Here is a 14,336-nt window from a genome sequence, read left to right as displayed (position 1 = left end):
TTGGAATCAACGTATTTTTCCTTTAAAATGATACATTTACTCGGATTAAACGTTTGATCTGTCATCTACATTCTATTACAAATAAAATATTGACATTTGCCATCTCCACATCATTGCATTCAGTTTTTATTCACAATTTGTTTAGTGTCCCAACTTTTTTGGAATCCGGTTTGTAGGTTCACCTGTGCATCTGGTGAAATATACACGTATCTATTTTTGGGAAGTGCCGTGGAATTTCCTTTTTCATATATATATATATATATATATATATATATATATATATATACACACTCACCTAAAGAATTATTAGGAACACCATACTAATACGGTGTTGGACCCCCTTTTGCCTTCAGAACTGCCTTCATTTTACGTGGCATTGATTCAACAAGGTGCTGATAGCATTCTTTAGAAATGTTGCCCATATTGATAGGATAGCATCTTGCAGTTGATGGAGATTTAAGGGATGCACATCCAGAGCACGAAGCTCCCGTTCCACCACATTCCAAAGATGCTCTATTGGGTTGAGATCTGGTGACTGTGGGGGCCATTTTAGTACAGTTAGCTCATTGTCATGTTCAAGAAACCAATTTGAAATGATTCGAGCTTTGTGACATGGGGCATTATCCTGCTGGAAGTAGCCATCAGAGGATGGGTACATGGTGGTCATGAAGGGATGGACATGGTCAGAAACAATGCTCAGGTAGCCCGTGGCATTTAAACGATGCCCAATTGGCACTAAGGGGCCTAAAGTGTGCCCAGAAAACATCCCCCACACCATTACACCACCACCACCAGCCTGCACAGTGGTAACAAGGCATGATGGATACATGTTCTCATTCTGTTTACCCCAGATTTGGACTCTACCTTCTAATTAACTGTGTTGGTCAGGGCACGTGTGATGTTACAGGACACATGTTGGTATAAGGCGGGCACGGCACATCTTGAAAAATAGTGTTGGCTGGGGACTGCGTAACATGGGACGGCTGCCGACATCAGGCTGCGGAAGACCTCTGCCTGTGACGGGCAGACACAGATTGTGGACCCAGGCGTTCGGCCCACCTATTACAGTGCTTTGATGCCATGTGGCGGATCATGCTGGTGGTGGTGAGGTTGCTAGTGTTCTCGACCCTGCTAATTTTTGAATGGCACAGGTTGTAAATTATAATTCTTTTGTCGTCTGCACTTTCCTTAAAAAAGCAACAGACTTTGGAACACCTACCCCTTGGCAAGGGAGATTTCCGCAAGAGGGTGCTCCGTGGAACAGTTGTGGGCCTGTTTGGTGTGACTCGCCTTCTCCCTTTTGCCACCCCACTGCCTCTTCGGTGCTGCAGATCCCTCCCCCTCTGTACTGCTGTCCTCACTCAACTTTCCACCTTTCCAAGTTGGGTCAATGACTTCATCGTCCACCACCTCCTCTTCCACTTCCTCACTCTGCTCATCCTCCTGACTTGTTGATCTAACCACAACCTCAGTGATTGACTACTGTGTCTCATCCTCTTCCTCAACCTCTTGAGACAGTAATTTCTGTTGAGTTATTGGCAACTGTGTCTCATCATCATTCACCTCAATAAACAGTAATTGCCGTTCCCCACTGTCATCTTCTTGTGACTGTGGATGCTCAAGAGTTTGGGAATCAGGGCACAAGATCTGTCCCTCTTCAAGCGTGCTTGGTGAGAGGGCCAAATCAAGGAATAGCGTGGAAAAGTGGTCCTCGGAATATTCGAGTGTGGGATCACTTATTTGGCCAGACTCTCCATGGTGGGAGGTAGGAGTATCAAGACTGGACCTGGTGGAAGACAGGGTGGTGCTTAACTGACTGGAAGCATTATCTGCTGCAATCCAACCGATCACCTGGTCGCACTGGTCTGACTTCAAGAGTGGTGTCCTGTGCCGCCCTGAAATCAGTTTCAACCGTCCCGGGGCCACGGCCTCTGCGTGCACCATCAGCATCACGGCCACTTCCCCGTCCCTTACTGCTCGCCTTCTTCATTTTGATTATGATATATGCTTGAAAGTCTGTCACACGTACAGTAGCGTAGGATTTAGAAGTGTATGCACAAAAAAAATTAAAAAGGTATTTGGGATGTGAAAACGTCACACACGAGATATCCAGCAAATAATGTCAATGCTGTCACCAGCGGCTAATAAAACATTACAGGAAATGTCACAGGTATTTGGGATGAGGAAACATTATAGAGGAGAGGTACCACCGGTAATGTCACTGTCCAAAGCGTCTACGTAAAAAGTACACTGTATGTCACAGATACATTTTTAGGCGCACACTTTACACTGGAGATGTGGCACTGGTAATGTCACTGTCCGCAGCGGACACTGTCTATTGAAAAAGTACACTGGATGTCACAGATATTTTTGGGATGCGCACACTTTACACTGGAGATGTGGTGCAGCTAATGTCACTGTCCACAGCGGACACCGTCTATTGAGAAAGTACACTGAATGTCACAGATATTTTTTGGATGCAAACACTTTACACTGGAGATGTGGCGCAGCTAATATGGTTGTCCACAGTGGACACCGTCTATTGAGAAAGTACACTGAATGTCACAGATATTTTTTGGATGCGCACACTTTGCACAGGAGATGTGGCGCGGATAATTTAACTGTACGCAGCGGACACCGTTTACCGGAAAAGTAAACTGGATGTTACTAATATTTTAAGGATGCGCACACTTTACACAGGAGATGTGGCACGGATAATTTAACTGTCCGCAGCGGACACCATCTACGGAAAAAGTACACTGGATGTCACTGATATTTTAGGGATGCGCACACTTTGCCCAGGAGATGTGGCGCGGATAATTTAACTGTACGCAGCGGACACCGTTTACCGGAAAAGTAAACTGGATGTCACTAATAGTTTAGGGATGCGCACACTTTAAACAGGATATGTGGCGCGGATAATTTTGTCTTTCCCTTCCTATACTCAGCTCTCCCTGACTAAGACTGAGCCGAACATGTGTCATTGGGTGCTTTATAGCACCCGATGACGCTTTCCAGCCAGCCAATCACTGTAATGCCAGTAGCCAACATGGCTACTGCATTACATTGCATGCCAGTACCTCCCTGCACATTTATTGGCTGAGCATTGCGCTCGAGCACATGCGGTACTCGGCCAAGTACCCCCATGTGCCGAGCATCGAGATGCTCGAGCCGAACAGGCCGAGCATGCTCGTTCATCACTAGTAGTAATATTTCTTTTTTAAAATAAATGAAAAATAAAAAACTACTAAAATGTTTGGAGTAATATCAGTAATAGCAATACTTTTATACTAAGTTATTATACCTTTAAACATTGATAATGTAAAATTAAAAGGCATACAAGAGCTATTGGTCATCATTAGTACTACCAAAAAGTTCACACTTCAGTTATTTAATCAGGTATTTCCATCAGTTTTTGGTAGCTAAAACCAGGTGTGGGTCAAAAATGCACAACAGGTGCAAATTTTTCCATTATACCTTATCTCTTAGTAGGCTTCACTGATGGAAATAACTGAACAAATAAGTGAAGTGTGAACTTAGCCTTGGTTCCTTTGCAATTATAATGAAAATAAATAAAATGTTTGTTTAAAAATAAGTACCGTAATTTCTATTTTCTGTTTAGCATCTCCATGGGTGGATAAAAGCAGAACTCCAAATAAAATTGATCTTTATGATGTGCGGAGAAGACCATGGTGAGTGGACTTGTTTTCTTTATTTTAAATATAGTTCTTGTATTGTATGTTCCCTGAGGGGCAGTGGGTAAATGCTACTGTGTCAACATACTGTATCTGTGCAAGATGTAAGAAAATCTGTAAACAGGGATCATTTGGTTTTACTGCTTCATTATTTTTCATTACGAAAGCACACCAAAGAGCATTGCTTACAAATTACACTGGAATGGGCGCTGAAGTGGTCTATTAAAATGATTGTTGTTCCTGCTGAGCTTTAAGCAGAATATAAGTGTGACCTTTATTATACTAGTTAATTAGAAATTGTAACCTTACACTGTCTAAACAGCACTTAACCAAATATGGTACCTTATTAAGCATCCTGTATTTTTTTTTTTTATCAGTGATTTGTAATTGAAAATAAAAAAAATTAAATGACCTGTCTATGAAATAACATCTTCTAGTATTTTGAATTTTTTATCTAATCTATCATCTGTAATTGAATGTGTATATTCATTTTATTTTTATGATGGATAAGCTAATGATTAAAAATACATACCTGCCTAGGAAATGATATATTCCTATGTTGTAAGCATTATCTAGCATTTCTTAATTACTAACTAATCTGTTTAAATTAATCTCATTGTGCTTCATTGCAAATTATAGACGGTAGTCAGCAACATATAGATGTTTACAGATATACACACAGATAGAGCGATGTAAAAGTCATTCTAGCAGAGGTCAGTGCTATGTGGGAGCACATCTCTACTTTCCATAATAAGATACATCAATTAGGAAGCTATGTTCCATACAGCTATGCCCTTGGAATTCTTTTGTCATAATCTGTGTTATGAGATTCAAAATAGATGTTGAGAGTTTGAATGGGAAGGTAACCACATGATGTTCTCTACTTTTGTAGTCATAAAATACCAAAGGCACTTTAGCCTCGGTATAGCAGAAGGCTCTTCAAGTTCTTTTTTTGAAAGACCTTTAGTACATTGCTAAAAACATCCCTCTTATACAGTTAATTGTGTTCCACTGCAAACTTCTCCTGATGCACACTACTAGAATACATACAATGCCTGCAATTAGAACAAGGTTACCATAAGTGGATACACGAAAAATGTGGTAAACACAATTGTAAGCTAAAGGGAATAAAGAGCTATTATAGAAATCCATTTCACAAAACAGCTGATCTCTCTGACTGAGTCATTTAACAAACAATACTTGCAAATTAGAACCTTAGAACTTCATTGAGAGTTCATGATACATATTAAATATGTTAGAATTAAATTGAGTTTATTTAATAATTTCTATTCAAAATGGGAAGTGATATATTCAAAATAACAAAACATATCCTATTTTGATTTTGTGTTTAGGTACATACAAGGAGCTGCATCTCCAAAGGACATGCTTATTCTGGTGGATGTGTATGTATATTGTTATTTTAGCTTTTGGGATATTTTTTTCTATTTGAGTGGCTAACATTTTTCTAAACTTAAAGAGGTTCTGCAGGTTTTAGTGAAAATTTTCCTGTTTTCTGAGCAGTGGAGGGAAGTATCACGATAGGGATCAGTGTACCCTGGACTCACCTGTCCCACTGTCCCTACCTACTGTACTTGCATGATCTGCCCTAGATAGCAGCCCACAATGGGTCAACAGTCCCTTCCTGAATAAGTGCAGGTATCTATATGGGGGATTGATAACCTAAATGAAGTTGTAACCAGTCAAACCTATAATAATAAATATGGCACCCATAAATATTGGAAGTATAATTATTGATGAATGGGGTTACCTTAAAAAATAACTTTTAATAGTCAATGGTTAAAATAGTAAAATAGTAGGCCTAATAGTTTGATTAGAGACTACATGCATTAGTAGTCATACACCACCAAATGATATAAAATGGTAGAGAAGAGAGGCAAGTGTAAGGTATAAACACTTGCTGAGAGGGTGAGTTTACGAAACATAGGGATACAGATAGAGAGGGAGAAAGATACTGGGTCTCTTCCCCTAATATACCCCTAGGTTCTAACTCAGGATAAAGCCCTCTCTGTATGTCCCTTGGTGTCCCTTGCAAGCAATGACAGTGACTGCCCAGCTTCGTCGGAATACAAAGGTATCACTATTAAAAGTAATTTTTTAAGTTAACCCCATTCATCAATAATTATACATCTATATGCGGGAGGAAAATACAGATAAATCTTGATTGTCTTTAAAAATCATTGAAAAGTAAGTTACCCTTTTCTTGCCATTTTTTACTTAATGCGTTAACCATCAAGTTTTGCTTGGCTGCATAAACTAGTGACAGATCAGCAGCCACGAAAACAGGAATAAGACAGAAACAGATCAAATCAGGGATCATAAATCAGCGTGACACCCCGATTTGTGTAACTTTGCACATTAAATAGCACCCTTTATTAAAATAGAAGCCTTAGACCCACAGGCTCTCCTTCTTTGTCCTCCTTCCCCTTTTTCCCTGTTTTATTTGCATCATTGCTAGATCTCTGTATTAATGTGAACAAACAGGACATTGTTGCCTGATGTGTTGGATCACTGTTCCTGAACGTTGTTTGAGCCTCTGGTTAACCGTGCCACCTTCTTTAGGTTTCATTACCTTGATCTGTCTTGTTGCCACTGCTTTTATCCACAACCCTAGTCTTTACCTACAGAACTTCAACTTTCAACATCTGTCTTTCTCAAGACGGCTTACTTAATTTTGGCTAGTGGGTGGAAGTGTGGGACAGGTAGCCTATATATTAGATTATACTGTCTTTTTGATGGATTAGTTTGCAACAAATTGTTGGAAAACTTGAATAAATGTATTTAAAATATATGTTATCATTTTGATAAGAGTAATAATTAATAAACTTCTGTATAAGGCCTCATGCACACGAATTTTTTTTTTCACGGTCCGCAAAACGGGGTTCCGTTGTTCCGTGATCCGTTTCCGTTTTTTTTTTGTGTGTCTTCCTTGATTTTTGGAGGATCACCAGACATGAAAAGTGAAAAAAAAATCTAAGTCAAGTTTGCCTTGAAAATGATAGGAAAAAAACGGACACGGATCACGGACGTGGATGACAATCTTGTGTGCCTCCGTGTTTTTTCACGGACCCATTGACTTGAATGGGTCTGCGAACCGTTGTCCGTGAAAAAAATAGGACAGGTCATATTTTTTTCACGGACTGGAAACACGGATCACGGACGCGGATGACAAACAGTGCATTTTTCCGAGTTTTCCACGGACCCATTGAAAGTCAATGGGTCCGCAGAAAATCACGGAAAACGGAACAACGGACACGGAACCCAACAACGGTCGTGTGCATGAGGCCTAACTCTGTATGAAACTCTAGATTTAGACATATGCAATATTTAGAATTGATTTACAATAACTGAAATGACTTTGGATTTGCTGATATTTTGCTTGCTTATTGATTCAATTTCCTAAATGTACAGATGGTATTTATTTATAGTTGTATATTCTGTATTTATAGTTGTATATTCTGAGTGAATAGTGAGAGATTGAGTCTATTAAAAGCATATCTTGGTTTCCATAGAGGACTCTTTGTTAGGTTAATGTCAGGGGGAAAAGCATCAAGCCTAATGTGTCTAGTAGATTGCTTTGTACTAAAAAAATCTATTCTCTAGTTTGTCGCTTTGATGAAATAGATTGCATCTGATGTTTTAAATGGATTGAGATACTTTTGTATTACTGAAATGTGTTTCATCAGCATTGGCAATGCCTCCTGTTTGAGCTTTGCCCTGAAGCAGACAAGCTGCCATTTAGATCCCTTAAAATGCCTATTATCCCAAGTAGGAAGAAATGGACGTACATGGAGAACCAAGAAAAGCTTTTCAATTAATTTCATTGACATTGCACCTGAAACTGATTAGGATATTTCAGACTGATTTATTTGTCTAAGGCTACTTTCACGCCTGCGTTAGGTGCCGATCCGTCTGGTATCTGCACAGATGGATCCGCACCTATAATGCAAACGCTGGTATCCGTTCAGAACGGATCCGTCTGCATAACTCAGTCAAAAAAAAGTCTAAGTCTAAGTGTAAGTCAAACGGATCCGTCCTGACTCACTTTGAAAGTCAATGGGGGACGGATCCGTTTACAATTGCACCATATATGTGTCAATGTAAACGGATCCGCCCCATTGACTTACATTGTAACCCAGGATGGATCCGTTTGGCTCCGCATCGCCAGGTGGACACTAAAACGCTGCAAGCTGCGTTTTGGTGTCCGCCTCCAGAGCGGAATGGAGGCGGAACGGAGCCAAACTGATGCATTCAGAACGGATCCTTATCCATTCAGAATGCATTGGGGCTAAACTGATCCGTTTGGGGCCTTAAAAAGGATATCACAGGCGGACCCAGAAACGGCAGTGTGAAAGTAGCCTTACCCTCTCTCATTCTCATGTCTCATTTTAAAGGAGCGGCAGTGTCAGTGGACTGACGCTGAAGTTGATAAGAACCTCTGTGTCTGAGATGTTGGAAACTCTTTCGGACGATGATTTTGTGAATGTTGCTGCTGTAAGTAACTCTTTTAAAAATCTAAAACTCCTATGTTTGTGATTATTAGTTTCTTGACATGCATGTGCTCTTTTGTGATACATATAACTTATTAATTGTGAAGTTTATGAACTTTGGTTCGAAACTAATGCAGTTCTTGGTGGTAACCAAAGTATTGACTTAGATAATCTCTTTTAGAAATAAAAATAAATGACATTTTGGTGCCATATTTTCCCTACTTTTCAGTGTCCTTGATAATATCTAGTACAATTCACATCATGCTTCCATAGCTTGACAAACAGAAGACCTAGTAATAGTAGTAATGTAGTAGATGTTCTCCTTCCAGTGGAAATGGAGGCACAACCCTGATTATAACTTATATCTCTTCCTGGCACTATTCACTTTTGGAAATTATTTACCAGAAAATCATGGAAATTATGTGTTCTTATCCCTGGTGTAACATCTCCAAGTTATCAAGTGGAGCATTTCTAAGGGTTATTGTTGTTAAGTAAATCCATTGCAGATCCTCTATTAGGAAATTTTGAGTAGACTGGTTTCCCTTTTGGGGCTATAGGATTACAAGTATTGCATGTGCTTCTTACTGTAACTATTATTACATGCTGAATGTTGGAATGTATTATTTCACTATATCAGCCACTGTATGCAATAAACAATGATTGTGATAAGGCAGTGGGTGGTGTATCAAAGTGTCCATAAACCAGTTTTACTTTGGGCTAAACCTAAAGGGGTTATCCTGGTGGCTCCCTTAAACCTCGATAAAGCTGATCCTCAGGGGTCAGAGACCCCAGTGTAAGGCATCGAGGGATCAGGCAAAAGGTAGTCAGAAATAGGCTGAGATCAGGGCAGGCTAAGACACAGATTCACACAAACAGAGAAGAAACACCTTAGCAAGGAACAGGTACCTAATTACTTAGGCAAGGGGATGAGGGCAGCAGCTCTGTGTTATAGCAAAGTTGATTATAAACTAGAAGCAGTTGTGCAGCTGTACACAGAACAATGAGAGGAGGGGAGTGGAACTCAAAGCAATAATAGGAGTAGTAGTTCTTCAATAAGTAATGTTCTTAACAGAGAGGCAGTAATGAGCATGAGCCACTGATGTAACAGATTTCCTTGGACAAGGACAAAAAAAACGCCATTATCAGGGACCATGGTGAAGAGTGAGAAACCAAACCAAAAGCAGTAGCCTATATTTCTTACTAGGAGAACATGTCAGTACCTTTTTACAAATTTAGAGTACCACCACTGCCAAATACCGTAGGTGTTCAGCTTTCTAAACATGCCCCTATCCATTTCACTATGAAATGCAGTGCAATCTGCAGGCAGAATGTTATAGAGCAGGAGGAGCTGAGCAGATTAAAATATAGTTTTATTGGAAAAGATTAAATAAGCTTGCAGTTTTATACATTTAAATCTCTGCTATTTCTGATTTCATTGTTCACGGGGGAGGTGTTATCAATGACTGACAGCTATCTCTGTATATACACTCTGTATACTGTAGACATAAATCTGCTCAGCTCCTCCTGCGCTATAAAATGCTGCCTGCAGATTACACTGCATTTCTTAGTGACAGGTCTTCTTTAGTACATTATGTAACAGAAGAACATTGATTACCACATGCACTTTATGTTAATAACTCAGAGGTGAAACTGCCCAGCTGAAAAGTTATGGTGGCCAGTCCCGAAGCATTCCTGGTTTGAATAATGTCCCTGAGGCCATCATAAATCATAAATTGCAAGCTTTGTTGCATGGGCAGTACACAGATGAAGCCAAGGCCAGCACACCTCACTGTGCGGGGCGCGCTCTGGATGCTGGTGGACGTCAGTCAAGCCAGATAAACTTGTTCGGTGATGAGCGTTCTTTAGTCAGCAGCTAATCATCTACGTAATATACAGTGGTAGTGCTTTAGGGGTATAAAAGCTACTGATAGTACTCAATTACAGGAGCAAAACCCTGTGTAATGCCTAATGGAAATTTGCTCTTCTGTGCTTTTTCATAAAGCAATCTTTTAGATGAGTTAAAGGGAACCTGCCATGTTGAACATTGTGTTTGAGCTGAAAAGATTTGGTATAACTTGGCATTTATTCATTTAAGTTCCTGCTGATTCTGGACTGTGATATCAACGAGGCGGTCCTATCAGTGATTGACAGCTATCTCTATATACATAGTCATAGAGGGAAGGCTGTCAATCACTGATAGGACTGTGTCTTCACTTCAGTGCCCAGAATAAGCATGAATTTACATTAATGAATCTTTTTCCATAAATCTAGATATCAATCTGCTCAGCTCCTCCTGCTCTATAACCTGATGTAGCTAACATTGCATTTTAATAGTGACAAGTTCCCTTTAAGTGTAACAGCCACAAAAAATTGATGATTTTTTTTAAAAGGGTCGAACATGAATGGGCAAGTCTTGACTGAAAATTGGGCATAGATAGGAAATGCTATGATTTTTTCTGCATAGACTAGTGGTCTGTGTGAATAATGATTGGTCCATTCAGTATAATGGGTCAGTGTTCTGTCCAGACACCTCGTGGATGGGAATATTTCTGAAGGAGCCCTTGGTGTTCCTTTAATTCCTTTTGTCACGCATTACCCCTTCAGACCATGAAACTATCATGATGCAATGTATTAGTTTAGCCTAGAATGTCCCTTAAAAACAGGTTTTATTGCGTTTCATGACTCTCATATCACACTTAAGATGTTTCTAGTGACAATATAGAGAGATGAAGGATATTCACACTTTCCAATCCCTTTAAATAAGACTGATGCAAAGCAATTAAGACACAATCCCCAAATATCTCTTTCCTATGCGCTTCAGACATGCAGTCCTCCAATTGCTTGCATCTATCTTGAGAATTAAGATAAAAATAAAAGTGGCACTACCAATCATGTTGTTAGCTGAACCTTACCTATCATTATTCATGGTCACAGCTAAAAGATTAGGATATACTTTCTTGCCAGTGAAGGCAGGAAAATGACACTGTGACTTAATCAGCCGTATCAGGATTTATGTTGGAGTCTCGACGAACAAGAGGCTTAAATATTAATGCCCAGAAACACTTAAGTGCAGAGTTTTTAATTATATAAATGCATTTGTTTCTTGGTAAGCTGCAGTACGTGAACCATGCAGTGGCAATATAAATCACCTTAGGGTTAATGTGTCACACCGTCCCGTCTTAATTTTCATCTCTGCTACAGAAATGGCTGCTCTATGCATGTGAAGAGGAGCTTGCTGTTCTTAAAGGAAATGTGTCACCGAAAATGTTATCTGCCAGTTAAAATCAGATAGTAACACATCTCCTTTTTTTAAATCTATTATTTTCTGATTGTAGATTTTTTTAATTCTATTTCCTGAACATTATTATTGGATCGGCCATCTTGCCTGAGTTGTTCTTAACAGCATTTAGAAAGCATTAAGAAAATTGCTTTATGGCTGCCCCATGGTCCATAGACACAATGGACAGGAGAGGACCCTATTGACTATTATTCGAGAGTTTTCTAGGCATGCTCTGTGCAGAGATCATTGTACAAGGAAAGAATAGATAAGCTTTGACAATCACCCATTGTGAATGGTGGATCCTTTCTTATCTATAAACAGAGGTGATATCATTACAGGGAGGATTAGAATGAGTTAACTGCAGTAAAGTGATCTGTACAATCATTACAACATTGCCAATTATTAGACAATAGTGGCCAGTGCAAAAACTGCAGGAGTTTTGGTTTTAGTTTCAATATAAAATGTGACATGGAAAAATAAAAATATCATCATAAGATTATTAAAAAATATGTTAAACATAAAGTGATTTAAATAGCAGGTAATTTTTTGAAGACACATTCCCTTTAAATGTGCAAATGTATGGGAAGCATTGCCTTTCCTCCCAACTAATTCAGTTATGTGTCCTGACTGCACAAAATGGAAGATGATGAGGCAGTAATGATTTAGGAATTTTGTTATATATATTGACATAGTAAATATAATTTGATTTGATTGTGCAACTCTCATATCAAAAAAGTAAAGCAAAATACTACAAACAATGTACTATGTAATTTGATGGGCAGATTGTTTAACCATTTCCTGACCAGGGAATTTCTAGTAGATGTGGCTTTAAAATCTATAATTGCTTAGACTAGCCTCATAATAAGTAGTATCTGTTATAAATAAATACAATCACTTTATTTATATTTTAATTAAAGGGGTTTTGCAATGCTACAATATTTTTGACCTATCAAAATTACCTGTGCGGTGTCTGCCTACTTCTTTGTAGACGGTGTAGTGTAATTGCAACTGCTCATTCTATTCAAGTGGATGGGACAAGCAGGTATGATTACACTGTACAGCCTCTGTCATTTTGAAGCAGAAGCAGTGCTCGCAAGACCGCCACTCCTCTTCAAACAGCTTATTGAAGGGGGTGTTGAGAGTCGGACACACGCTGATCTGATATTAATGACCTATCCTGGTCATCAATATAGTAGAAAAGTACAACCGCTTTAAAGTTGCACTAAGCTAATGTTATTTTAAAGTAATTTGTAATTTCCATTTTGGTTATTTTTGCTTTAAAGGGACACTACCATCAAAACCTTTTTTTCTCACATATTCACAGGCTAGATGTGAATATTCTTTGTTATTTTTGTTTGCAAAAAACGGTGCATAGTTCTCTGGATATAATTTTTAGAATTCACTCGACACATAATACTTCCTGTCCTGGCTCTTCAACTTCCTCCTTTGTTTGGACTTTGCTGGCAACTAGCATCCCTTGACTTTCTCAGTCAGGCCATTCACTGCAACCAGAGACAGAAGATAGTTGAGTGACTCAATCAGAGCATTACATATTACACTGATAAGTTCAATGCTCTTCTGTTGGTGTGACGGTCACGTACACTGCAAACAGGGGGGAGGATAGTGACCACTGTGCTCCACCCTCACCCCTGGCCCTGCCTACTTGCCTCACGAGTCCTAATGACAGGGGACAACTAGACGGCAGTCCCTAACTTAGGATACGTGCTGGGAAGACAGACAAGACAAATAACGGAACGTGAACAGACCGGGTCAATACCTAGAGAGCTACGCAGTACTAAGGAATGAGCAGAGAATAGTCAGGAAAAGCCGAGGTCAAATACCCGGAGAGAAACGAAGTACAAAAGGAGTCCGCAAAGAATCGTCAGGTGGAAGCCGGGGTCAGGATACCAGGAGATATGCGCAGTACAGGAGGAGCAGGCAAAGGATCATCAGGGAACAGGATCAGGTAGTATTCAGTAGTCCAACAAATAGCCAGGAACCTAGAATTAACAGGCAACCTGTGGCCAGCAGGCTGCCTGTATTTATAGTGGGGTCTGAGGGTCATGTGACGTGGCCAGCGTCACATGACCGACAGACAGACAAGTCGAGCACCGAGTGATCAGCTCTGCGCTCAAGGCAGACCTAGGAGCAGGGAGCCTCCCAGCTAGCAAAGCCACCCTGGGAACGAGGCCAAACACAGATCCTCGCTCCCGAAGCTAAGCAGCAGGTCTGCGGCTGATGGGAGACCGAGTGCGCCTTTCGCGCCCCGTGACAGTTGGCATCTTTATTTGGACCTATCAAGAGAACAATAGAGCTATTATACTATTAACCCAATTTTCCACGTATTGTTATTCTAGCAGATAACATCTTCCCCTCTCAGAAGCAGTATACTGATGATAGATTACCTACTGTAGCTACAATGCATTCGAAAAGTCTTCAGACCTTTTCACTTTTTTGTCTATTTGTTATGTTGTGGCCTTGTGCTAAAAAAAAAAAAAAAAAGAAATAAAGCTTTTCCCCATCATACTGCGCTCAATACTCCATATTGGCAAAGTGAAAACAGAATGTTCAAAATCTTTGCTAATTTTTTGAAGAGGAAAAACTTAAATATTGCATTGACAATTATTTAGAACATTTATTTAGTACTTAATTGAAACATCTTTGGCAGAGATTACAGCCTCCCTTCTTATTTGGCATGATGCTATAGGGCAGTGATGGTAAACCTCTGACACTGCAGCTGTGGTGAAACTACGACTCCCAGCATGCTCCATTCATTTATGTGGCATTCTGAGAACAGCCATGCAAGTGTCCATCTTGGGAGTTGTAGTTTTACCACAGCTGGAATGCCGGTTA

The 14,336-nt window shown here is 39.8% G+C and overlaps 1 protein-coding gene across 1 annotated transcript in view; it reads left to right on the top strand.

Annotated features, from left to right (window-relative positions):
* Window positions 1–14,336, top strand: part of CACNA2D1 (calcium voltage-gated channel auxiliary subunit alpha2delta 1) — a 1,018,968-nt gene that overhangs the window by 755,889 nt on the left and 248,743 nt on the right. The window contains 3 exon segments of the mRNA XM_040413129.1: window positions 3,623–3,692; window positions 5,048–5,098; window positions 8,108–8,207. Coding sequence (XP_040269063.1) covers window positions 3,623–3,692; window positions 5,048–5,098; window positions 8,108–8,207 — 221 coding nt within the window.

This window comes from Bufo bufo, chromosome 1 (genome assembly GCF_905171765.1).
Source record: "Bufo bufo chromosome 1, aBufBuf1.1, whole genome shotgun sequence".
NCBI lineage: Eukaryota > Metazoa > Chordata > Amphibia > Anura > Bufonidae > Bufo > Bufo bufo.
The sequence above is the reverse complement of the archived record's forward strand: the minus strand, read 5'-3'. Positions and strand labels throughout refer to the sequence as shown.